The 27065-nt window shown below is 47.2% G+C and overlaps 1 protein-coding gene across 1 annotated transcript in view; it reads left to right on the forward strand.

Annotated features, from left to right (window-relative positions):
• Positions 1-17563, forward strand: part of CLSTN2 (calsyntenin 2) — a 593278-nt gene extending 575715 nt beyond the window's left edge. The window contains exons 11-17 of the mRNA XM_012664412.1: positions 7676-7824; positions 9741-9958; positions 13326-13496; positions 14018-14163; positions 14289-14412; positions 15186-15370; positions 17295-17563. Coding sequence (XP_012519866.1) covers positions 7676-7824; positions 9741-9958; positions 13326-13496; positions 14018-14163; positions 14289-14412; positions 15186-15370; positions 17295-17504 — 1203 coding nt within the window. The 3' untranslated portion in view covers positions 17505-17563. The remainder of the gene's footprint in view (positions 1-7675; positions 7825-9740; positions 9959-13325; positions 13497-14017; positions 14164-14288; positions 14413-15185; positions 15371-17294) is intronic.
• The last annotated feature ends 9502 nt before the right edge of the window (positions 17564-27065 follow it).

Below are 27065 nucleotides of genomic sequence, written 5' to 3' on the forward strand. Positions count from 1 at the left end.
CACTTGTTTGTGGGTTGGTTGGTTGCTTTGTTATTTATTTGCCTAAAGGAACTGAAGCATGCAAGGATGCATTTCAAAAGCATAAAATATAAATAAAAGTTAGAACCCTGTAAAATACAAATTAGAAGGGAAGGTGGAAACCGGTAAAGTGCAATTAGAACGCAGGCACGGAGGTCATTGTGCCCTACATAGTTACACTGAGACATTAGGCTCCAAACAATCTTTGGCAGTCAAAAGAAATATGAACGGATTCGTGATTTTTATTGTTTGTACAAAATAAAAATATTCAAGTGATCTAAAAGCATCAAAGCTATAAATTCTGAGAAAAGCCCCTCCTGAAAGGGGCAGGGAAGGAGGTGACTAACTATGGCTTTAGCAAGCACCTCCCTGACAAGCACGTTACTTTCCAGCCTCACCTAGACCTAAGGAGCATGTGCCAGCACTGACAGGGGTGCCTGAAAGAAGAGCAGAGTCAAGATTGTTGTAGCCCCCACTCAATCATAACAGACCCTGTGTGAGAAGGAAGCCCCTCAGCCTGCTCTCTGGAAGTCAGGACGTCCCACCCTCTGCCTCCTGGGCCCCATAAGGCCCTCGCAGCTGTGAGGGTTTCCCTCCTTGGCCATTTCTGCAAGGAATGAGACTAAAGCAGAGTTTTCCCAGCTCACCTCCCATCCCTGACCCAGTTCTACACAAGAAGCCCCGCCCTCCCTGCCCTGGGCCTGCCTCTTCTGGACAGGGAGTCACCCATCCAACAGAGATCCCCCTGTCAGTGGCCTACTGCTGGCAGGGCTCTGACACTGGGTATCCTCAGAGGGGCTGGTGGTCTGAGCACATCATGGTGTTCTTTAAATCAAAGTCATTTCCGTAAGCATTCCAAGGATACTCAATTATTCTATTCTGGGCAGGGTCCTAGGATACAAAAAGGAATGTTCTAAGCTTACGGTCTTCAAGGAACTCAATGGCCCAAGTGGACACTTGCATTCCAGTTGATGACTGCTACAAAGATTATGAACACTAACATTTACTCAGGGTCTCCCAAGTGCCAAGCACTGTTCGTTCTAAACGCTTTCTGGGTATTAATCCCCAGGACACCCCTAAGACAAAGGTACCGTGAATATTCCCATTTTGCATATAAGTTGAAGCCCGAGGTGAAAGGAAAAGTGTCTAAAATTCCAGCGTCAGTGATAGGCAGTCAGAAACTGGACCCAGGCAGTCCCACTTCAGAGCTCCAGAACCTGGGGGAATGGCAGTCAGGGAAGGCTCCTTGGAGGAGGTAAAGCCTGAACAGAAAGTTTAAGATAGGTAGGAATTAGCCAGGAAAAAGGCAGAGGTAGAGGTCTGTGGGAGAGTGGGCAGTCATTCTGGGCAGATCCATGAGTGAGCGTGATGAGGGAGGACTGAAGAACTGCACAGCATGCGCTAGAACTTAGCCTGTTTTATGAGTGCCGAGTTTCAGGAGGAAAAGGGTGGAATGCATGACCAGAGAGGTAGGCAGAGGCCACATCAGGAGGCCTGTCAGCCACATTTAAGTGTTTACATTTTTTTTTCAACAAAGGGGAGCCATTGAAGGCAAGGGAGCATGAACTTGGCAGACGTGGGGTTTGGGATGTGCACTCTGGAGAGTGGGTCAGAGAGAGGAAGGGAGGAGTATAAAAGTCAGGGCAAGACTGACGTTCCAGACATTGTTTAACATGGATTAGATACACACACACACACACACACATACACATACACACACACACACACGCTCTCGATAACTAATCACCTGTCGTGGGAGGAAGCTCAGGAGATAGCCTCTTATTGGAAAGGCCAGTCTTGACCTACTGTTTGTTGTTTCCTTAGGGTTTTGTCAACCCAGTCATACAAAAATGCATCCTTCCACCCTCCCCTATTTTTGTGATTCTAAGTTTACTCCCTGCCTCTGAGTGAATCTTCTCTGCTCTGAACCATCCCAGGAGGCCACAGTTTCAGGGTTCCAGGCGCTACAGAGTGAAAAACTAAAGATGCTGAACTTAAATGCCACACATTTCTACAATTACAAATGAAGAACCATAGCAATTTCTACAGAGTAGTCATAGCCTACGAAAGGCGGCGGTGCTAAAATAAGTGGCACACAAAACTGTGGGGGCTGAGGCTCCTGTGACGTTTTGAGATGCTACCTGTTCACAACCCAGTCACTGCAAGTGGTCCTTTTCCATCTCCAGGGCGTGGGTGGTAAGAACTGGAGCGCCACGTGAGAAGTAGTGAGACACAATTTGCAGAGCACCCACTGGGGTCTATTTTATGTTCATTATCCCTGCTCCTCACAACAAATTAAATGGCATGACCCCATTTCAAAAATAAGGGGACTGGGGCTTGGGGACTTGTTCAAATTAAGTCCGTGCTCTTTCCTCCACTCCAGCAACTCAGATTAGAAGATATTCTTGAAAACTATTTAAACTTACCTGGGCATTGTCTTGGAGGGGAAAAAAAAAAAACACTACTTAAACCAACTTCCTTCCTTCCCTTCCTCCATGTATCCCTCATGTCATTTCTGAATAATGATGATTATTTTCTTTGCCGGTCACTGCCCTCCTCCCACATCTCTGGCTAGCCAAGAGAAGGAGGCCCTCCTGCAATTAAGGAAATTCTCTGTCTGCTTGCAGGCCCAGCGTGGTTCCTTGCTTTACTTGTCTTCCTCTGGAGCGTGCACATTTCTGAATATTTCTCCAGTGTCTAGAGTCTTGAAGTGGTTGTGGTGGCTGCTGTCTTATATCCATAGAAGACACTATGCAATAGCCACATTCCTGAACAATCTCCTGTCCTGACTTTCATAGCACAATCCCTGCCCATTTGTCTTCTCCATTGGGTGGGAGAGCAGGAAAGAGCAGGAACTTTGGAACAAGACACTCCTAGGTTCAAATCATAATACCAACATTTACTAGTGAGGTAACCTTGGGCAAGACATTTTAATCCTTTAAGCTCCAACATCTCATGTACAAAATGGACTTTATGTTATTTATCTTGTAGTGATGTAAGAATTGAATTTTTTATATATCCCCCTAGCAAACCTAGTAGGCTGTCAACAAATCACAGTTCCTTTTGTAACTGAGGAGCCTCTAAAGTGGCAAATCTTCATCTGGCCCAGCCCAGAGAGACTGGCAGGTACCTGAGGGAACAGCAAGGTACCTGGAGAGCCATAGCAACCTGCCTCCAAAGGACAGGCCAGGGATTTTAGCAGGGACTTCACTGATGGTCCAGCCTGCGAGGGGGCTAGAGACACAGGTCAAGCCTCTAAGAGAGATGACCATTCTGCAAGGGCCATCTGTCTAACACCTTCTTGGCTCAAAAAAAGAAATCACTGTGCACAGATTCCCAAGGGAGAGTGAACACTGTCACCCTTTGCCAGGGCCCCCACCATGACACCATCTCCTGCCCCTGTGGAGATGCCAATACAAATATGTCTTCTGCATAACCAGAGGCCCATTCACAGAGCTGAGAATGCTGCAGATAAAAAGAAAACCCAAAAACCTACTTTGGAGGTTTTTATTGATCCTGCAAGAACAATGTTGGTGGCTAGGCCAGTGCCCACCTTCATGCTCTGTGCCAGCCCTCCGGATGCTCTGGCAGCCAGACCAGGGTATAAACTGGAGATCCAGCACATTCCCTGCCCCGTCCTTTGTCCAGGTGGCTGCAGTGGGACTGTGCCCTCTGCTGCTTGCCGTAGGATGCTGCCAATCCATCCCTCTAGAAAAACCTCTTGATTCTCCCATTCGGCCCTCATGTGAGGCTCAGAGATCAGCAGCCTTTGCAGGCCTTTTCATCTGCCTCATGCTTTCCACATGCTAGCACCTGAGGTGACGCTGAGGACAAGTCAGTAGACCTACCCTCGAGGTGTTTGCAGTCTGCTGGAGGACACAGACAGACAGCAACAGCACCACAAGACTCTGCTATAGGAGGGATGGTGTGGGGCAGGGGGTCAATAAAAAGGGGCAGAAAAACATTTTGGAACATAAATGGTGTTTTTAGAAGAATGACCTTGAATTTTTTCAAGTCTGAAGCAGATAATTTGTGGAACCCCTCAGAACTAATCAGAATTCACTGGTGTGGGGCAGCTCCAGGGCTGAGCACCCTAAGCTGGTGAGGCATTCCCCACAAGACAGACACCAACCCAGACAGTGACCACAGCGTTAGCCATGTATAGCCTGGGCGCTCCAGGATCTAGCACCAGGGTGTGGGGCCTGTGGCCAGATATCGCCATTCGGAGGGACACTGCTCTCTCTGCTTGGAAGGAAAGGAGTTGGGTCACAGGGAGAGAAGAATGGTGGAGGCAGGGGCACCACACAAAGACTCAGTGCAGACCTGTTGCCACAGTCAGAATTATCATCAAAGCTGTCATATACTGAACACCTTGTACGTGCCAGAAACTTCATATATACTGTCAGTTAAGCCCCAAAGCAGTGGATATTAATTTCCCTATTATTTAAATGAGAAAATCAAGTCCAGAAAGGGAAAGTATATAGTTGCAGCACACTGTAGTCCATAGTTGCTTGGCTGCTTGTACTGGAACTGGAACATGACAGTCCACAAAGCCCACGGTCTTTCAAAGATGCCACATCACCCTGGGGCAGTGAGAATCGGGTCTGGGGAGTGCTGAATTCTTCCTAATGGACCAAGCGATTACAGTAGCAAGTGACTCCGAATCTCGATGGCTTAACGCTTAAAAGTTTATTTTTCTCTTACACTCAGTCAGGGCCTTGGGCTGGGTTTTCTGCCCAGAACCCTGCTGCAGGTCACTGAAGTGGAAGGAGAAAGAGGCTGGAGCCTCCCACAGGGCGGTTCACCGCCTCAGCCAGGAAGTGCCACGCATCACTTCCTGTCACGTCTCATTGGCCTGAGGTAGTCACATGGCCCTGCCCACTTGGGGCCCAAGGCCGCTGGGAAGTGGAGGAAGGAGAATAGTGTTTGGTGAGGACTGATTATGAATGGCTCCATAGAACTCGACTGAAAAGGTAAGGGACAGAAAAACAAGAGTTACTTTGAGAAGCGACAGAACTGAGTAAAATGTAGGCCAGGGCACAATCGGCTCACTCATCTAGCAGGGGCTTTCGGAACACCAGGGCTGGGTTCTGGGAGTCGAGGGTAACAGTCAGAGTCCGTGTGCTCAGTGAGCTCCTGGACGCTGAACCGTAAGAGCGGTGCTACCGTTTCATAAGTGCTGTAAGGAGAAAGGCACCGAAGTCCAGTGGGGACCAAAATGAGAGAAGCCAGGAGGCCTTAAGGAATAGGTAACAATAAAACACTCACATGATAGTCAAGGGAGACACAGATTGATCTATCACTTAGCTAGGGGATGCCATGCAAGGGACTTATGTGGTTCAATGTCATCAATAGTGCTCAAGAGACATCCACTTCCTGTTAGGGCACAGACACACAACAGACCACCCTTATAAGGACATTCAAGTCGTATCAGGGAAAAGCTGACAGATAGATTTTTCCTTAAACCTTAGAAAAGATACACTCAGCCTCCTTCATGGTAAGAAAACTGCAAATTAAAACTACATGAAGATGGCATTTATTATCTGTCAGATTGGCAAAAATCCCAAAGTCTGACAGAATACTGAGTTATTGTGGTGTTAAGAAAAGAGGCACTCTTACACCCTGTGGTCAGGAGTGTATCTTGTTATAATCCTTAGGAATGGGGAATTTGGCAACATTTATCAAAGTTAACAGTGTATATACTCTTTGACCTAGCAATTTTACTTGCAGGGATTTGTCCTTCAGATATATTCACACAGTTCTGAAATGTTATGTGTACAAGATTGTTTACTCTGGCATTGTCAATAAAAGATCAGAAATAACCTAAATGTCCATATTAGGAGACTGGTTAAAAAATTACAGTTTATCTATACAGTGGGATACTTTACATCTATTAAAGAATGAGGAAGCTTGTCATGTACTGATACAGAGAGATCTCCAAAACATAAGCTAAGTAAAACAAGTAAAGTATGATACATTATGTAATGAGATACCTTTGGTATAAGAAAGGAGAAAAATGGAAATCTATATTCACTGATTATGTATTTATAAGAATGCTTAAGTATAACTGTCAGGATAGGCTAGGTGATGCTATAATAACAAATGATTTAACATCTCAGTGGCTTATACAACAAATTTTATTTATTGCTCAGGCTTCACATCCATTACAGATTGGCTGAAGCTCTGATTCATACCACCCTCACTGTGAAACCCAGGCTGATGGACTAGCCCCTAAAAGAATTTTGCCAGTTTCATGGCAGAGAGAAAGGAACATGGCAAACCATGAACTGGTTATTAAATCTTCCATATAGGTGTGAACCAAATAATATTCCTGCCCATATTTCATTGACCAAGCAAGTTACATGACCACTACTGTGTGCAACAGGGCAAAAATGTATGTGCTGAAGGAAAGTATTCCGTAAATCACATGACCAAGCCTGTTAACAACAGGGCTGGCATGTATAAGCCTCCCATGGGAGGGGAGGCAACTAATCATGAACAATAATGCAATTTGCCACTAAGAAATTAGTATAATAGTGATTACTTATATGATGGGATTGTGAAAACTAGGTGGATGGGAGATAGGAATAAGATGGACACTTTTCACTTAGCACATATATACATCTGAACATATGTGAACATACATGTGAATATACTAATCAAAAAAGTAAATAATTGTTAAGTCAGGTAGCTACTCAAAAATATATCTATGTCTCCCTTCCTGTGCCATGAGCATTCAAGACATGATCTGAATCCACAGATATGTTCCTGACATGTTATTGATAGCAGTTCCTAATAATTCTTGCTCAGAAGAGTGTCAAGGTCAGCAACTCAGAGGAGTGCAAAAGCTGTTCTCCCTATTCCAGTCTAAGAAGAATAACTGCTGGGGGAACACAGGGAGGAGCAAGAGGCTGTATCTAGCTTGAGGACCTGGGGGACTCAGCAGGGAGCATTGTAGGCACACGGACTTCACCAGTATGAGATAGCAGGGACTCAGGGTAGAATGGACAGATATGCTCAGGGCCATTGGCATGTGTGTAAGCAGCAGGCGAGTAGAACTCATGGACAACCAGAGTTTAGTACTAGGAAAGCAAGACAAAGAATCGGATCTGGGAGAGAGAGAAAGCCAGTAACTGGAAAATAACTTTAAGGTTGGAAACTAAGAAGATGGGGCACGAGTGAGGAAATGGCATGGAGGATGAGTTTGGGGAGCAGTTTGAGGCCAAACACAAGGGCAGCAAAAAGAGCCAAGACCAAGTTCTGAGCTGTCAGCTGAGGGCATGAGTAGTCCAAGGGCTAGAAGTTGCTGGACCACCAGGGAACACAGAGAATAGGTCACACCCCACCAAAGGCTGCGCTGCAAGAGCACCATCACTTGGTTTTCAGAATCCGATCCTGTGGCTTAGGCCGATATTACCAGGAAACATCCCTGGGGAAATCTCACAGGGAAGGGTCCCGAAGCCCACCAGAGAGTAGCAAGAATTGCTTGAGAGGTTAGAAACAATCATTTGTGTGCATAACTGCTTCACCTGTGGATGCTCTGCCCATGCCTGTGGTGGCCTGGCCTTAGTGGCCCTTTCATGGAGATGGGGGACTTCCACAGGACTGTGTGCATCTCTCACCATTCTCTCCCGTGATACCTACTTCTGTCTTCCAGTATCACTTCAACCCCTCGCAGTCCACGCTGGTGATGGAAGGCGACGATGTTGGGAACATTAACCGTGCCCTCCAGAAGGTCTCCTACATCAACTCCAGACAGTTCCCGACGGCGGGTGTGCGGCGCCTCAAAGTCTCTTCCAAAGTCCAGTGAGTGGACGAGGGTAGCCTGGGGCCCAGCTGAGGCAGAGGATCGGTCCCTTGGGAATGTGCCCTTGCAAACCGGATTTGCCGTTCCTCAGCTGTCCTCACCTTCTCTGCTGTCCCTGTGAGGGTGCCTCGATGGATCTCTGTTCTCCTTTAGTTTATTTTTTAGGGAAAATGTTCTGTTTCTTTGACACCTCAAATCCACCTTTCTCTATTTTATTCTGTGTCTGATCTAATGCCCAGAAGGTGCTTCTTCCTATAAATTCTCAGAGAGCTGGGTTTGAAGTGGTCTGATTTAAGGGCTCAGCACCTGGCACATAGTAGGTGCTTGACAAATGTTTATTAAACTGAATTAAGTTAACCAACCCAGCCTGGTAGAGTTCCTGAGTACTGTAAATATGCCAGAAAAAGGGCACGATTCTTGTCCCCAGGGATCAGAGTTAAATTAATGAGATGAGATTATTACTAAAGCCTTTGGATAACACACTTACCGGCCTGTGGAATCACCTCTTAGCCACATCAGCTACCTGAGAGTGCAGCTAGGAGGGGGACTCCAGAAGGGAGGTGGAAGTGGAGCTACGTGGCACTAGAGCCAGGAGAAGGATTCAGAAAGAGAGGAACAAGGGTGGGGAAGATGGGTCTGTTGTGGCCTGGGCCAGGTGCCAGATAAAGCCCACAGGTGGCAGTTACATTCAATATTTCTAGAGCAGTAGAGGGGCTACTCCCACCCCTGGAGGCCTGGGGGTAGGGAGCAGGCACCCCAGTTTAGCACCACTTTAGAGTGAAGATGAGGGACCAGATGGGACAATGTCCAGCTCCAGACCAGCCTTCTGTAAACTAGTGAGGGGAGGAGAGCGCCCTGGGGTTGGCACGGCAGAGGCAGGAGAAACTTGGAGCAGGAGCCCGGCACAGCTCCCACATCTCACCCACCCCACAGAAGAGGCTGGAGTGCTGTGCATGGGATCCACCCAGACTACCCCTCCCCCGGGAACTTGCCCAAAGTGACCGCTGCCACCAGCTGGAGCCTACCCAGCATTCCCAGAGCATCTGTCTGGCCCCAGTGCCCCCCAGTTTAGCCTACATTTTTGGCTTAGATGACCAGCAGAGTGCCGATGACACATATGCCCCCGATGAGGTCTGATGAGAGGGTCAGATCAACCAGCATTTACTGAGCTGAAACCACGATGCTCAGCTCCTTTTCTATGCATTGTCTGCATTCAAAGCTTATTGCTGTGGGGCAGTCCTTGTCATCCTGTTGTATAGATGAAGAAACTGAGGTTCACGGGAGTCAAGTGCCTTGTCTACAGTCACCCAGCCCAAGCGTGGCAGAGCCAGGCCATGGATTCTTGTCTAACTTCTCAGGCCTTGTTCTTGTTTTCACACCATTTCTGTCTCCCAGATACTTTTGAAGCAATGTATCAGGAAAAAGGAGGGTGCTTACAACAGCACTCTGCTCCCACACCTAGAAAAGGTGCACTTATGGGATGTCCTTGTAGAGACATAACATATACGCTGAGGCAGGAGAGTTTAGCCCTGGGGTCTCAATCAGTAAGATGGCTGTAACCAACCAGTCAGACAATTTGCTTACCAAATACCAATGCACATAACGAGCAGTTGCTATTTAATTAAGGTTGCCATTGATTACCCTGTTAAAGGATGATGAAAGGTTTAATGGTTACTTGTTGTTCATATAGAAAATTCCCATTTCTCCCAGGAGCCAATCTTTTAAGTCCCTAGATCACTAGCAGTTTCGATTATAATGTGGCTTTAAATTTGAATGTCTGTTGACATCATCAGAGACTCTTAGGTGGTCAGAATGCCTTGTCAAGGACTAGAGGTAGCAGCTCCTTGTCTGTGACTGTGTGATGGGTGGTTTAATCGTTTGCTCATCAGTCCCATGACCGAAGCTGTTTTCCCAGGTGCTTTGGGGAAGATGTGTGCATCAGCATCCCTGACATAGACGCCTATGTGATGGTCCTGCAGGCCATCGAGCCCCGGATCACCCTCCGGGGCACAGACAGCTTCTGGAGACCTGCCACCCAGTTTGAAAGTGCCAGAGGAGTGGTCCTCTTCCCCGACATCAAGATCGTGAGCACCTTCGCCAAAGCCGAGGCCCCTGGGGACGTGAAAACCACAGGTACAGGTGCATCTGGGGTTGTGGGGAAGGTGGGCTTTAATTCTTTACTGCCACGTAAAATCATCCTTCAGGACAGCAGCATTGTTCACCATGGCAGGGTAATGTACAATAATAAAACAAACAACAAACAAAGGCAGAAACAACCCAAATGAACAACAGGAGGGCAATTAACGGTTTAGCAACTTACAAGTGATAGGAGGTTGGAGGGAAGGCATTTGTGCTAAGTGATACGTGAAAAAAAGCAAGATGCAAAATTACATAGTATCTACACATAGAATGATCTCAAAAAAATACGTAGAAAAATGCCAAGAAGAACACACACCTAAGGCTAACGGTGCTATTCTCTGAGAAGCACGGGGACAGCCAAGTGGTTTCTGCTTCCCTTTTCTTTTCTACAACTGCAGAAATGTTCTGCAGTGAGCACATATATTCTGATAATCAAGAAAAGCTAAAGATGCAAAAAGAAAAAATACAGCTGCATCTTCTTTTAATATTAAACGTTAGGTCTTACTTAGCAATATTACTGTAAGCTTTCAGGACACTTTCTAGTTATTTCCAACAGTTCCATTACTGTGAAGGCTCCTCAGTAAAAGTAGAGTAATTTGAATTATCTGCCAGGGAGAAACACTTAGTTGCACTGAAAGCTATAGTATATGCTGGGGAGAGGGGAAGAGAAGGAAGGAAACAGGAAAAGGAGGGAGAGAGCAAAGGAGAAAAACCTTTTCGTTACTCAGAGGGGCCAAGGTCTTTAGGGAAAAATATGCCTTTGAGAACCATTCTTTTCTTCTTCATCCAAGAGAAAGCTTTCAACTGTCCCCTGCCCCTCCAAAAGCCTCTGCTAATGATGTGCTGGTGTCACTGGGCCTGAGTTCCTGAAGAGCGGCTCCTATAATAATCCTAATTACCCACTGCCTTAAACCGCCGTGATCCCTAGTGTATGGGGTGCTCAAGAGACAGCCCTTCTTAGCTCATAAAAATAGATGGTGTTTTACCACCTGTCCAGGCAGGGTGGTTTCCTAGTTACAGACCAAGGTGCATTAGATTGTGTGATCTTCCCTTTTCCCCTGTCCTCATTTGTGGCTAAAATCAGACATAAAAAAGAAGGGCCTCTGACCTCAGTGGTTGCGGCCGTAACCAAGAGCATCCCGATTTGCTGCGTCTGACACCAGCATACAGGCAATGCAGGGAAAGCAATTATCTGGGACCACATTCACCTTCTGTTTATGAGAGGTGCACACAGAGCACATAGCCAAGTGCCCGATGGCTATTATTAGTAGTTTTAAATTTTTGCTTTTATTGTTGTTAGAATAATCATTATTATGAGTCTCTTAAATAAGCAGGGTAATGGCATTTGCCACCAGACCTCAGCGACCAGCTCTAGCATCATCTTGTAATCTTCTGCCGCTGTTGACTCGCTCTTTGTGCTGTCTCAGCACCAAAGATGGAGATCCCCCCAACACACACACACACAGATACACACACAGACACACACACACACAGACACATAGACACAAGCACACACCCCTCTCGTTCACACATGGTATTAGCTCACACCTTTGCTCTGCTTCCTGGCTGGAAGGTCCCTTCCCTCCCCAACCTCTTGATCGCTGGCAAACATCTCTACCTTCAACACCTCCTCCAGAAGTCTCCCCACACCCCATCCTGATGCTGCCAGCTGCTGGGGCTTCCCCTAAGCACACAGCGCTTTTTGGCTGTCAGTAGTGATTATCTGTTTATTAAAGCAGACCAAGAGATCCCCAGGGGCTCACCCATGGCTGATTTGCCTCTGGGTCGCTGAACCCAGCGCAGTCCCTTCAACAGAGCAGGAAGCAAGGGAACAGTGAGAAAGTGGCAGCTCTCGCTCAGCCACATCGGGAGATAGGAACAGGATGACAGGGCCCACCTGACAAGAAGCTGGCAAAAAGGTCCCAGAAACTGTGAGGAGGCCGTTGGAAACAGAGGTACACACCATTGTTGATGATCTACCTTGTCTCCAGTGTATGTTATTGTTCTTTTAGATTTTGCTGATAATATACGAAACCACTGTGGTTGGCAAGCATTTAAAAATTAAGCATAAAAAATTATCTACAATAATATATATCTAGCGAGAGCAGAAAATATTTTCAGTATCACTAAAAATTAAACAAAATTAAATAATTATTTAAAATAACTCATCTTTAATGAATCCTTTTTTAAATTCTATTTTAATAAATGTTTTATAATGCACAAAATATATTTAGTCCACTTTATAAATAAGTAAATATGCGTGTTTTAATGATGTCTGTTCACAAATTTTTTAATAAAGGGGTGCAAGAGCAACAACATTTGAAGACCACTGGCCCAGAAGTTAAGTGTCTCTAAACTGTGAGACCAGGAAGACATGGTTTCTGCCCTGACTCCTCCCCTTACTCTGTCACCTGGGGCAATTCGCCCTGCCCCTTTCACCCTCTATTTCCCCATTGGTGAGATGGGGTAATAACAGCACCCCCTTTAATGTCTGGTTATTAGGATTACATTTGCACAGTGCCTGGCACATAGCACACACTCCATAAATACCAGTCACCTTCGTGTTAAGATAGGATTTTAATTTAGGCCTGCCAAACTCTGGCCAGCATTCAAATACTCAGACATTTCTTTGGGAAATTTGAAGTCATAAAATCAGGCGAGGATGACATGACTGACCAACTTGCTAATGTCCTGTTCTGGAAGCACTTTAATTAATTAGTTATGTTACCTTAATTAATTAACCAGTTATTAATTGTTGGTTATATTGTGTTGACTTCATTGGTTATTAATTAATTAATGACCCACTACCACAATGTGTAGTGGTAACTGCTCCATGCCAGCACCTGCATTGGACACTAAGGATTCAGTCATAAAAAGACAGTGCTTCTGCCCTCGAGAACCTCAGAGTCCGGTGAGAGAGACAGATAGACACACTATGGCCCCATGGTGAAAGTTACGAGAGCATCATGATGGAGAGCTCCTCATCTCTCCCCAAAATGAGAACTGTTGCTTATTGAGCACTGCAATGTGTTTAATCCTCTCAAGACCCTTGCCATCTTTACAGATGAGGAAACTGAGTGGTAGGTAGATCCTCTCACATCATGCAGCTTCTCAGTAGCAGAGCTGGTATTCAAATTCACATCTTTTGACTATAGTATCCATGCTCCTCCCACTGATTCATTCCATCCAACTTCAGGGCTGCCTGGACATCTGAGTAGTGGATGTGGTCTTTGGGATTGCATAGCCTTTTCTCCTGACCAGGCTTAACCTGGGGTAATAACAAAGGAGGAAATGGTGAGCAAGGGCCGTCGTCTGAGCTGTTCCTCATGCCTGCGTTTCCCATGCATCTGTCTTCCCACAGCCCCCAAATCAGCAGTCTTAGAAGAAATGCTTCACAACTTAGATTTCTGTGACATTTTGGTACTTGGAGGAGACCTGGACCCAAGGCAGGAATGCTTAGAGCTCAACCACAGTGAGCTCCACCAACGACACCTGGATGCCACTAATTCTACTGCAGGCTACTCCATCTATGGTAAGGCTGCTCTCAGCCCCCTCTGCACCAGTGGAGTCCTCTCAGAACGTCCTTGTCCAGGGAGTCATGAGTGTAATGGCGCCTATGGAGGTGCACTGTGAAGCCCCAGGGGTTGGGTGGAGATCCCTGACCTCAGAGCACGGATTTCTAAACCCTCCTTTGGCGAGTTACTCCAGCAGCTTGGGGACCTGTCCCACATCCCCACTCCTGGGGAAATCTGTAGAAAGTAGGTGGATGCCTTCTCTTATAACATTTGATCTCAGCAAATGTTACAGCAGCATTTGGCAGATGGAGGCCAAACATTCTAATCAGAGCCCAGTCTCTCTGGAAAGCCTGTGGATCAATGTAATTGGCTGCTTAGAACTTCTGCTTCTACATTTTGTCTGCCCAAAACATCTCAAGCTCTTACCCTTGACAAATTTAGGAGACCCACAAGCACTACCAGCCCCAGCCTGTCTCCCTTGTCTTCTCTTTCTCCTCCTCTTCTGCTTTCTGCTGACGAATGTGGACTCTTGACGCAGGTGTGGGCTCCATGAGCCGCTATGAGCAGGTGCTGCATCACATCCGCTATCGCAACTGGCATCCAGCTTCCCTTGAGGCCCGGAGGTTCCGGATCAAGTGCTCGGAACTCAATGGGCGCTACACTAGCAATGAGTTCAACGTGGAGGTGAGTGGGCCCTGCCATTGTTAGGGAAGCCAGGCTCACCCATTCATTCCCTCATTTATTCAGGAGAACTGCTGCAACTGGCCCACCTGCCACTCCTGGTCAACAACACTCCCTGCTCTTCCCAGGTCAGCGTCCTCCATGAAGTCAGAGTCTCAGACAAGGAACATGTCAACCACCTTATTGTGCAGCCTCCCTTCCTCCAGTCCGTCCATCATCCTGAGGCCCGGAGTAGCATCCAGCATAGTTCAGGTAGGCCATCTGAGAGGAGGGACCTCAGGACATCAGTCACTGTGACTCAGACCACCCAGGAAACAGACAGTAAGTTGCACTAGCCATACGTGACCAGAACTGAGGGAGGGAATCCAGCAATAGAGAAGATGTGGGCCCTGCTTCTGAGGCACTCACAGCCTCAGTACACAGCCGGTCAAGTAAACAAGAAGATACATACAACACATAATAACAGAGGTTTGCACTAAGGGCTGGGGAAAAAATTTGCTAATCATTTCAGGCCCAACTCAAAGTCAGGTCCTATGTGAAGCTTGCCATGAACCCCTTACAAACACTCACACATACACACATGCACAGTATTGCAAAGCCCTCTGCCCATACTTCTGTTCGAGCACTTGCCATATCGTGTTACCATCTGGCGGGCACTTGTGTCTGTTCCTACTAAACTCCACAGTGCCTGGCTGTCAGTGGGTGCTTCCTTATAATTTGAGGGGAAAAACCAGAGATAGAAGAGAATTTGCATTTATTGAGCACCTACTCTGTGTCTATGTGGAAACTCATGTAGATTATTTCATTTATTCCTCACAATTACCCATAGGATAGGGATTAATAAGTCAATTATAAAGTTGGTGAAATTAAAGCCCAGACAGGATAAGGTATTGACTCTCAGAGTTCTGCAACTGAAAGGTGGTAGGGCAGATTCTACCCTACGCATGGATGTTTCCTCTATGTTCCATCACAAGAATAGCTAGACCTTTGTTCACCACAGCATGTGGGTTCCCTCCTCATTCCAGTGGTCCCGAGCATCGCCACGGTGGTCATCATCATCTCTGTGTGCATGCTCGTGTTCGTCGTGGCCATGGGCGTGTACCGGGTCCGGATCGCCCACCAGCACTTCATTCAGGAGGCTGAGGCTGCCAAGGAGACTGAAATGGATTGGGACGACTCTGCATTGACCATCACAGTCAACCCCATGGAGGTGATCCTCATGTAGTGCGGGGAGTTCTGGGTGGGGTACTTCTTTTCTCACCAGCTCAACCCTTCCTGTGCCTTAAGCTGGCTGAGGGCCCCTCCGTCTGGAAGCCCTGCCCCAACAGTCCAGCCCCGCTGATTCTTCCCATCTCCCAGCTGCTCCCACCCTCTCAACTAAGCCATACTTTCCCACAACTGCACTTTCTGATTTAAAATGTATTAATTGCTCTCACCCCACAAACAGAACCAGAAATTTCTTAAAGCAAGTAGCCATATGGTGTCTATCCCTTGTCTCCCCCACAATATTTAGCTCAGAGCTGACTAACACTTAGGGACTCAGTATTGAATTTTTGATTAATTAACAGTGCGAATTAGATGGCTTTGCTCCATACTACCTGAAGAGTTCACTTTAAAGCTCAGAATAGATCAAAGCAAAAATACAGCAGCAACACCACTGTTTATCAAGCCCCATTATGGCAGACACTGTACAGGGTGCTCTATACATACCACCTCATTCAGTCTTCCAACAACCTGAGAAGCAGGAGCCATCATCCTCATTTACCAAGGTGGGAACCAACTGAGAGAAGAGCAGTAAAGTGCTCAAACTCACACAGCCAATATTCAATTGTAAGGTTGTCTTAAAGTTCGTATCTATCCAATTATCCCCCAGAATCCATCCATGAGTGTCCAAAGCCCCTGCTCTGGACATGTGCCTAGCAAGGGCAACCCTCTACACCATGCCCTGTGCCCATGGTTCCTTGGTGGTGGTAGATACAGGCTTAGGAAAGCAGGGGAAGAGTAGAAGGAGTCACCGGGAAATAACCAGGATGATCATACCAGCCTGGTACCCAGCTCCCCCTCAGCTAGTCTTACACTCCAATGTCAAAGCCAGTGTGTTGACACGGCTCAGTTTCTCTGAGCATGTGCTGTAGGTACAGCGCTGAACTCACCACTCTGGGGACTCCAGAACTTTCACCCTATAGGAGCTGAGCCTCAGGTATGGAAAACAAGACCACTCTACCTGGAACAGTCTGAGGACCAGGCAAAACTGTGCCTAACAAGGGTTGACCTGGTGATGTCAAGTGTCAGAAAATCTTGAGTAGGAAGAGCCTTTGGGGAGGGAATGTTCAGGGAAGATTCCTTGGAGGAGGCTGGTCTGAGGAAGGCCTTGAAGAGTGGGTAGAATTTGGGAGAGGCAAAGGTAGAAGAGAAGATATTCTATAGAGGGGATGTAGCCAAGCAAAGAAACACACCTGCTATGGCCTGGTTCACCAACTCAAAATATAAATCCAGAACTAGTATTTTGCTAGAATCACCACAAAGCTGGAGGGAGTGTGAATGGGACCAGAAAGGGTAGGGCACAGTTGAGGACACAAGTCAGGGGTGATGGGGAGGCTTGGAGAGGGAGGACCATGAACTTCATGCTTTCAAAAGGAATGTTTTTAAGGGACAGCACATCTGAGTCTTAGCTTAGAAGGCCTTCTGCTCCCAGGGACATTGTATTCTCACCTGGAGAAGGGACACAAGATTAAATGCCAGTGACTCACTGAGAAGCAAACACTTACGGCTTGGAAGGCCCCATTTATTTAGGTTCCAGAAATGCCAGAAAATAAGCCTTGACCGGAGAGGTTCAGTGCATGATGGATGGGATTGGCTTAAATGTCCATCCCATGATTTGCACACAACATTTTACCTCAAGCTCCTGTCTGAGAATTTACTGCTATCTCAGGCCTTTGTCTTTAACCTTCTAACTTCCCTTTCACCGGAAGTCCTCCCCTCCAGAAAGTCTGTCTCCAGACTCAAGGATTTAGCATTAAGAGAAGCGATTCCAAGGGGCTCTGAACATTTCTTTAATGGAGAGAAAAACATGAGCTACAAAGTGGCTTCTGCTCAGCCCCTGATGAGTATTTTCTCCTCTCCCTGACATCCAGAAACATGAAGTACCAGGGCGTGGGGAAGATGAGACTGAGGAAGAGGAGGAGGAGGAAGAAGAAGTAGAGGAAGACATAAGCTCCAGCAGCAGCGACTCCGATGACAGTGAAGATGAGGAGGAGGAGGAAGTGGTGGGCAGAGGCAGACACGGGCAGAGTGGAGCCAGGCAAGCCCAGCTGGAGTGGGACGACTCCACCCTCCCCTACTAGTGCCTGGAGGCCTGCTGCCCTGCCTGTGTGTCCGTTTTGTAGACCCCAACCCGATGTATGCCCACGTCCATCACACCTCGCCTCTGATTTCTGTGACAGGTCTGGGAAGGCCTTCTCCAGCCTCCTGGAACCAACCCACCCTTATGCCTTGGGCACTCCCTGTGTCCCAGCCATGGGGAAGTTCCAAGAAGCCCAGTGTGGTCATCAGTAGGGACTTCAGGGTGGACTTTGTCCTGTAGCCTCCACATCTTCTGCCCTGGGCTCACCCAGCATCCTGTCTGCCAGTCTGCAGAGTTCTGCCTTTGCTCTTTTCTGCAGGGGAGAAGGTTTATGTCACCCACCTACCCAGGCTCGGTGTCCCCAAGGCCTTTGGGTTCCAACTCCCTATGCGTGTACCAGGTTAAATCGTTTCCTCCACACAGACCAGCAAGTCCTCCTTACGCTGACTCCAGGCTGCTTTATGCAGGGAAGGTTGTTGAACTTCATGCACCTAAGGTCTTAGTGCTTAACACTTTAAAGGAAAGTCCTTGTTGAGGCAGAGCTAAGTTTACAGGGAAAGAAAGGCACACGCATTTTCTCTCTGTCTGTCTCTCTCTCCCCAATTGGAGAGCCTTTCCCTTTGCTTCTTTGTAAGGCTACATAAGCTTATATGAAAAATCTGAAACCAAGAATAGATCCTTGTCCACAAACAGGGCTGGTCCCCAGCCAAAGCCATCTGAGCCTGTCTGCCTGGGCAGCCACTGAAACCCATGGCTGCCCTGCACACAAAACCACAGGACCCAGGACACGTTCCACACGATACTGTCCCAGTTGACAGCCATGGCAAGCCTATGCCAGGAAGTAGGAAGAAGGGCTTATGAGAAGGCATGCTAGGCTTCATGGCAGGCAGGCTGGGGGTGGCTGGGCTCCTCCAGGACACAGGTAGCGCTGAGGTTGGCGAGGTCTCACCACTTAGCCTCATAGTACCTTATCTCCTATTACACACTGTTGTCCCTCTTGAGAAAATGCACCCTTCTTGGGCATAGTAGAACACACATGAACTCCACCGAGGCTAAAATGGAAGTTTGGAAATTTAGCTGCTAGGAATGTGAAGCATATTTGCAATAATGGCAGCTTCTTCTTTCTTTGTCTCATAAAAGGAGAAATACTTTGGATTGAGGGCGAATATATCTGAAAACCTAATTTCTTTTTCTTTCTTTCTTTCTTTCTTTCTTTCTTTCTTTCTTTCTTTCTTTTCTTTCTTTCTTTCTTTCTCTTTCTTTCTTTCGTTAATAAGGAAATCTTTTCCATCTTCATCCTAACATGGACACCTTGTGAGGAGAATTGTTTCTATAGTAACCGCTCTGTGATCTTTTGTGGCCAAGAGAATAGCAGGCAAAAATTAAGGCCATGATAGGGCTTCCACAAGCTCTGAGAACATGTTTGTTTTGAGTGCCTCAGGTTCCTCTTTGTCCTCAGTGTGTATGAGCTGTCCCCATCCTCCTGCCCCTCCCCAAGCCCATCCCATATTGGTTTGGCACAGGCACAGAGCTGGTCCCTAGTCAAGTGGCATTCAGGTTCAAAAGAAAGTTCAGAATCTGCTCAGTCTGTCCCCTGTGTCTTAAAAACAGACAGCTTAGGAAGGGGACCACTGTCAAGTCCTCTGGTCTGACCTCCACCCAGTGAAGATCTATAGCAGGACTTTGCAACCTTCTGATTCCGGAGAACTGTCTTATGCAGCTTTTTCCACCTCCTAATGTGGTTTTTGCCTCTGTTCCCTCCTTCGGGCCTCACAATAACCTGTGAAGTGGTCGGGGCTTCTGTCATGAGATGCGTTTTCATGATGAGTAATCCGAGGCTGGGACATTCAGTGTCTTGCTCAGAGTCATTCGGAGGGATAGACAAGGCCAGACTCCCCAGCCTCCACTCTTGGCCCACTTATCCCTGTGTACCTACTGTGTGCAAAGCACTCCCCATCAGCTGTGGGAAAGGACTAAAGCTGAGTAAGATTAGCTTCTCCCCACAGTGGACTTCATAGTTGCAGACGAGAAACCAGCAGTCCTAGAAATTATACAAGAGATGGATGAAAGGGAGAGGAGAAGTCATGGGGAGAGGGACACACAAACTCAACCATTGACCTTATTTTTCCCTCCTTAGGGAAAAACACTGGAAGAAGTTTGGGGGTTTATAGTCATTGAACAGAAATAGACATTTCTTCTGTGAATTTTCGCAACCAAATAGCCCTTTTCTATCAGGCTGTGTCTGCATGTCCATGAGGAGAAAATTCACAGGATTGGTTAGTCTTCACAATGCCACTATTTAAATAAAAAGAGATTCTTCAGTTGGGCATTTAGGAGCAACTGGATTCTCCCAAATTTATGGCAGCAAAAGGAATATTTTATGTCTTTAAAACCAGTTCTTCTTGAGTTAGATTTTGATTTAAATATTTAAGTCGAGTGCTTGAGTGCACTTTCCTCTCTGCTGTCTTTTTGGTTTGTTTGGTGGGGAAGGTGTTCCTCATGTCCTCTGACTGTCTCTGGTGGCTGCATTACTTACGCATGGTTGAGTGGGCTGTTTGGAGCATTGCGAAATCTATACGTTTCGGAGTTTTGTGTTTTTTGTGGGGAAGGCAGGTGAAAATGGCACATGGCTAGGGCAGCACAGATGAATCATTTGAAGAGAGATTTGGTGACTGGACTCATTTGCAGAGAAACAATGGTGACAATGAATCAGAGCCCTTTCCCTCAACTCTCGCTGTGCAAGAACATTCCCTGCATGCCAGCTCCAAAGATGAGGCACTCCAATGATGCTGCCTGGTCAACAGGCATTTATCATGTTCCCAAGACCCTACTCCTCACCATGGGTGACGAGGGGTGGTGACATAGAAGTAACAGAAGCTTTGGAAGGTACCCAGGTGAGCACTGGGTAATATAACTTGCCCTCCACTAGATAGTCTGGCCATGAGTAACAAGTGTCATTAATCAGCCAGTGTTTTCCAAACTGTGCCTGCTGGCTTCCAGGAACCAAAACTCCCAAATGGCCCAGACACCGGTGCCCTCTCATTCAAACGTCGGCAGCCAGGCAGATGCAGGTGCCCACACAGGGGGACCACGGACTGCCTTGGCCACAGCCCAGTCTGTTGCTTGTCTTAACAAGTGGATGGCCAGATTCTGCTACCCAGAGCTTGACAAAACAGGCTGAAACCTCTCAGGTAACTCAGATGACAGGGAGAAGAAGGAGGAGGAAGAGGAGATTGAAATTGGAAAAGCCAAGCACAGAATGAGGTGCCTCAGTGGAGTAAGGCAATCCACTAGTTGGTGACCTACCCTAAAAAATACTAAAAATATAGTAGATTTAACCCAATGCTATAAGTGGGATCTCTTCATTACCACTTTTTTGAATTTACAAATCATCCTATCAGGCAGGATTTAGACCAAACACCTTTGCATTTAACAAGGACTATACCTCATGGACATGGATTGTCCAGTGAGAAGGCTCTTGGTGGTAAGTAATGTCCTCCATTCCTATACGTCAGGAGTCAGCAAACTTTATCAACCAAGAGCCAATATCTTGGGCTTTGTGAGCCATATGGTCTTTGTCACAAGTACAGTCAGCCCTCTGTATCTGCGGTTTCCAAATCCATGGATTCAAACAACTGCATATAGAAAATATTTGGGAAAAAAATGGAGAGCTGTGTCTGAATTGAACATGTGCAGACTTTTTTCCTTGTCATTATTCCCTAAACAATAAAATACAACAACTATTAACATAGCATTCACATTGTATTAGGCATTATTAGTAATCTAGAAATAGTTTAACGTATATAGGGAGATGTGGGTAAGTTATAAACAAATACTATGCCATTTTATATAAAAACTTGAGCATCCATGGATTTTGGTATCTGCAGGGGAGGGGATCCTAGAACCAATCCCTCACGGATACCAAGGGACAACTGTACTCAACTCTTCGTTGTAGTGTGAAAGCAGCCACAGACAATACGTGAACAAACAGATGTTCCAATAAAACTTTATCTAGGTTTCAATAAAAGTTTATTTATGAACACTGAAAAAGCAGGCAATCTGAAACTCATATAATTTTCACATTATGTATTTTTTTTTACTCTTTTAATCTTTATTTTCAACTGTTCAAAATATAAAAGCCATTTTTAGCCCACAGGCCATACAAAAACTATCAGCTGGCCAGATTTGGCCCTAAGGCTGTAGTCTGTCGACCCTGCCATGCATGCAGGGAAAGCAGCCTTCCATTTCTCAGGAGAAAGCGAGCTGCTATCCTAGCCTCCCATCCACTACCCAGTGGTCTTTGCCTCCAAACCAAACAACAGGAAAACCCCCTAGTCCTCAATTAAGCTCTTTTCAAAGTCCAGGTTCCAGGGGGATAACAAAAACAAACAAACAAAAGCACATTTGTTACTAGTCGAATTGACAAACTCAGACAAACATTCCTCAGGAGTTGAAAGCCTTAGGTTCCCGGAGCTGCCTAATTACCGAGCGCTCACTCCACCGAGGCAAGTGTTAACTCCCCAGGCTTCTCAGCTTCCCGGCTCGGCTTAGCCCATTAATGATTTCTAAGCAGGACTGTTCATTATCTCAGACTGATTTTCATTTCAGCCCTGCTCAGGCCATGGCTCTAAAAATGATCCTAAAGACTTGTGACTGTTTGAATCAATAGCAACATAATCAGTATAAAGCCCAATCCAGCACACTTCAAAATTAGCAATCTTCTTGGCTCTACGACTCAATATTATTAGCAAGAGGAAGAAAAAGAGAACTTTTTCTTAACCATCCCCTCATTTAAATTAACCAAATAGTTTTTACAAAAAAGCGGGAGAATGGTTTTAATTCCTTGAAAGAATCTGCCAGTAAAAAGTAGATAATTTTCAGGTAAGATAATTTTCAGTCCTCTGGGGCCTCCCCAAAGCCTCCTGCACGTACCCTGCAGGCTGTGGATGGTGCACGAGTCTCCATCTGCATCAGACATTTATTGAGGCTGACAAGCCAAAGCCCTTGGCATAATTTAATTTTCACATAACCACTTTGCATTGTCCAGCTGCCGGCAAAGGAAATGAGCAGTGGAAGTTCTTAAGTCTACTCTAGCACCCTCATTTCCTGATTTTATTTCTTTTACTTTATAAATGTATTCCGTACCTGTTTTATGGAGCTTGCTCTAGCTTTCCTTTTAGTGCCAACTGGAAAAAGAGAGCTGGCTTTACAGGAGCTGTGGATTAGGAGCCAAGCTTGACTCTGTCCCAGGGAGACAAAAAGAGAAAAAGTTACCTCTACCAGAACCCCAGAAAGCAATCAGACATTCCCTGTGTGCCCTGAGTGAACAGATGGGAATGGGAGTTTGCAGCTATGTTCAATGTGATTCAGCAGACCCTCACGAGCTGGCCCTGTGCCAGCTACAGGGCAGGGAGGATAAAGGGGGCATGGCTACACCCATGAGGAGTTTCTGGTCTTGTGAGCTGTTGGGATGTTCCCTTCACAGTGTCAGAGGCTGTCCACGAGCAGGCAGGACTGCTAGAAAATTTGGGGGTTGAGGGAGGCGGGATAACTTACGTTAGCAGTTATCCGCCATAAGTCAGATGGTCAGGGTAATTCTGGGGCCCCTGACATGCATCTCTGAGGCAGACTGCGAAGTTCTCTAGGGAAATGAGCAATGTTCCCCTAAATGCTCCTCAGTTCTAACCAAGACTGACTCAGTCCGCTTGTGGATGAAAGCCAGTCACCCTGCCCAGTAGGCAGAAATAACATGGCTGGCAGCTGAGATTCAGCGAAACCAAGCCAGAGGAAGCAGCCAGTGGACCTTCACAGTTAGGAAGGGCAATGTAGGAAGGGGGCTAGCATGAGCCAGCCTGCTATGAAGGAGCCCCTAGAGGGCCTAAAGTCAGAGCTGGAGAGCAAGGAGGGGCCAGCCCGGGAGGACCCGCCAAGGGCTCACATTCAATGCTGTGGAGCAGTGGTTCTCTGGACCTGGGAATGTGGGAGCAATGAGAATTTTTGGGCCCCGCCCCAGACCTGCTGAATCAAAAACGCTGGGGGTAGGCAGTCCATATGCTAATGAGCTTTCTGATTCTGATGCCCGCTAAAGTTTGGGAACCACTGATGTAGAAGATGAGGGAAATGACTTGGGCTGGCGTTGGGAGGAGTTGACTATTAACTAACAAGGTAAAATAATCAGTTGCTAGCGTAGTGAGGGGGCCAAAGCAGACCCCCTCACCCCACCCTCCAGGGCTTCCCAGGCTGCAGTTCACACTCCCCGGAAGCAGCCCTCTCAGGGAACCCTGGTCCTAGTCCTGATACTCCTCCTCCCATCTGCCATGCCTATTCCTGCCTGCCTGCCCCTATCCTAGAGAGAGACACAGCCCAGGAGATGCTGTCAGAGGTCACCCATCCCTAGGAAGGCCACCTGCTAGGTTCTTGTAAGCTGAGAAGCCTCGTCAAGGGCCATATTTTGTGAAGAACCAAGGAAACCGCAGCAGTGACCCTGAGGTTTTCCACACAGCCTGTACTGGTGGAGCCATCCAAGGCCCAGCAGAGAGTGGCAAGAGCTGTTTAAGGACACAGCCATGACATCACAGCAGCCCTGCTCAGTTTGTAATGGGACTGGCGTATACAGTGTCACAATTCAAACACAAATTGGATGGGGAAGGGATGGCTTTTCTTGGAAGGGCAGTAATTCATTCTGGATGTTACTAACAATGGAAAACAAAAAATAGAAACAAACCTGCAGCCTGATCTACAATCTGAATCTGCCTGGGCCCTCGAATTCCTAAGGCCTCCAAAGCTGCCAGGCTCTACCAATGTCCTTTCCCCGACCTCCTAGATGCCTGAAGACTCACAGCTTAAACTCTGTAAAAGTCCATAGACTCTTGGGAGGAACTCATTGGCGCTTTGTCACTTACACAACTGTGGTGCAGCATCTCCTCATATATGGGTTTTGAGATTGGGAGTCAGAGGGCCTGGGCACTGGGCCTTAGGGTGGAAGGACAAAGGAGGAACCGCCTAGGAAGGAGCCCAGACACATGTCCTAGGAGAATTTGCACCTGCTCTTGTGTCCTACCAACCCAGACTCTCTCGTACTCAGAGTCTCAGCAGTCTCTGCACCGAAACCTCCTGAATGGCCTAAAGGGACCCCTTTGTTTCTCCAGCCCAGCTTGGGAAAAGATCTTCTAATTAAATGCCCATCCAATCTCCTGAGCCAAACATAGAGATCACATTGTGAATAACTCATCTAAGAAGTTAGAATCCACTGCAAGGAAAGAATATGGCTTACAGCTGCTCACCTGAGAGACAGCATGGGGAAAGCCATGCCCAGGAGCTCTTCTTGACAGCCTAGCCTCTCTGAATTCTCTGATGGCACATGTCTCTCCCAAGGCTTGGGGCAATGTTGTGTCAGTCATTTCTTACAAAACCTCCTGGGGGACAAAAGGACACAAGGTGGGATGGCAGGCAGGGATGACAAGTCCTCCAGTAGTTCTGGAAGCAGGACAGGCCCTGTTTTTGTTGGCAGGCCTGGACTGTGTCAGGGTGGTCAGGACTGTGTCAGTGCAGGCAGGACCGTGTCGGGGCAGGCAGGACAGGAAGTCCTTATGGACGGAGGGTCAGGAGTGCAGACCCAGGCAGGACACCAGTTGCGGGAAGGCAGTGAGGGGCATTCCTTGGGACACACAAGGTGATCACCAGGCAGGCAGCATGTTTTCATTTGTCAGAAACAACGGAGAGAACCTCATCCTGTCACCAGACTGGGGTCTCCTGGCTCCTGCCTGGAGTTGTCTTCCCATTCCAAGAGCAGAAAGGAGCCGAAACCTCTGGGCCGTTGAGGTGACACATCTCCTAAGTCAGGGCCCCACCCATGAGAACTCTTAGCTGAATTAAGTGGAACCACAGACCTCCTTTCCCAGGGCCCTGGAGCTGTGCTTGTGTGAGACCAGTACGGCTCTCCAACTCTTGGTGCCCCTCCTGCCACAGGCCACCTCCCGAAGGTGAGCAGGTACTGACACAGCACCCAGGGTGGGCACTGCCCCCATCCCGCAGCAGGCACTCCACAAATGTTGGATCGAATTGAATCCCAGAGATCATTTGACCTCGATGAAAAGACTCAGTTTAAAAGTTTAAGATCGCCCAGTGGAGAAAGACTCCTCCACCTTCTCTCTCGGTATGTAAGTCAAGGTCCTTTATGTCATCAGATCAACCAGGAATGGAAGTGCAGTGGACAGAAGACAATATTCTTGCTGCCCATGGAAGAGAACAGGAGTGGGGTTGTTTTCACAGTAACCCCCTCCTAGCCCCCAAGCAAGGAGCAGGAGGTGATGGGCCATGATGGGCCCCAAGTGCTCTGCTCTGGGATGGGCAAAGTCCCAACAGAGGACGGAAAGCCCTGATTTGTTAATGACCTGGCCCTGTGCTGCTCTCCAGTCCCTTTTATCAGATTTACTGCGGAGGAGATTCATCAACATGAAGCTCATTCCCAGTAGACTAATGAAAAGAGGGCAACAGACTTGAGAAGAGCCAAAATGCAGACGGTGTGTATTAATCACAGGCAACAGAAACATGCTGCCTTTAATGTCTGTTTGCTTTTATCTTGAAATGAAAATGCATCTCTGTTACCCAGACTCTTTTTAACTGAGCATTTCAGAACAGAAATGGGACATGCATACACACACACACACACACACACACACACACACACACACACTAAGGGTTCTCTCCCCCAGCAGAAAGAGCTATGAGGGAAATGAGTCCACAGTTTGTGTCTATTTGCAGAAGCAGAGAATCAATTCACAAGTCCCAGCTACAGCACCTCTGTGGGAAGGGCAGGGAAGGATTCCTTAGGGCCTCTGTGATGGGGGGCTTACTTGTGCCCGTGGGTCACAGATGTGAACATGATGTGCCCATCACCCCTGGAGACAAAAGCGCATCCATCCTGGCCAACGCGGAGCACGGCAGCTGGGGCCCTTACACAGCTGCAAAGGAGCCCTGATGCGTGGGATGAAAAAAGAGGTCTGCTCATTTTTACTAGCCAAACTCCAGGTAGTGGAAATATGGCAAAAGGCTTTTTGGTGGGGGAGGAGGTTAGATTTGATGCCCAGTGCAGATTATTCAAAAAGTAAGAGAACAGATATTAAGGGGGAAGGTGCCTCAGAGTTCGAGAGGGAACAGGGAGGCAGGATAGGAGTGACAACAATAGGAACAACCCCCTCACCTAGGAAGCCAAAGCATCACTCTGTATTTAAAACTGTATGCATGTTTCCAAAAAATTATGGGGGTAAGTCTGGCCATGTGACCACAAAGACAGTCAGATCAATTGCTACCAAAGTCAGAGCTGTTTGAAGATGATTTCAGTTCTTAATTGAACTAGTCATGATGGATCAATCCACCTGATTGCTTCTAGCCTTACCTTGGTGGCTTCCAGAAAGGGTTGTTGTTGCCCCGAGCTGGATGGGCTTGGCAGGAGATTGAAGAAAGCCAGTTGGTGAGCTTAGAAAAGAAATTGCATGTAGATGTTGGTTGTTCTCAAAGAAATCTTTAGGTATTAGGGTTGGGTTTGGTATGTTACTGGCAT

This window comes from Propithecus coquereli, unplaced genomic scaffold (assembly GCF_000956105.1).
Source record: "Propithecus coquereli isolate 6110/MARCELLA unplaced genomic scaffold, Pcoq_1.0 Scaffold12, whole genome shotgun sequence".
NCBI lineage: Eukaryota > Metazoa > Chordata > Mammalia > Primates > Indriidae > Propithecus > Propithecus coquereli.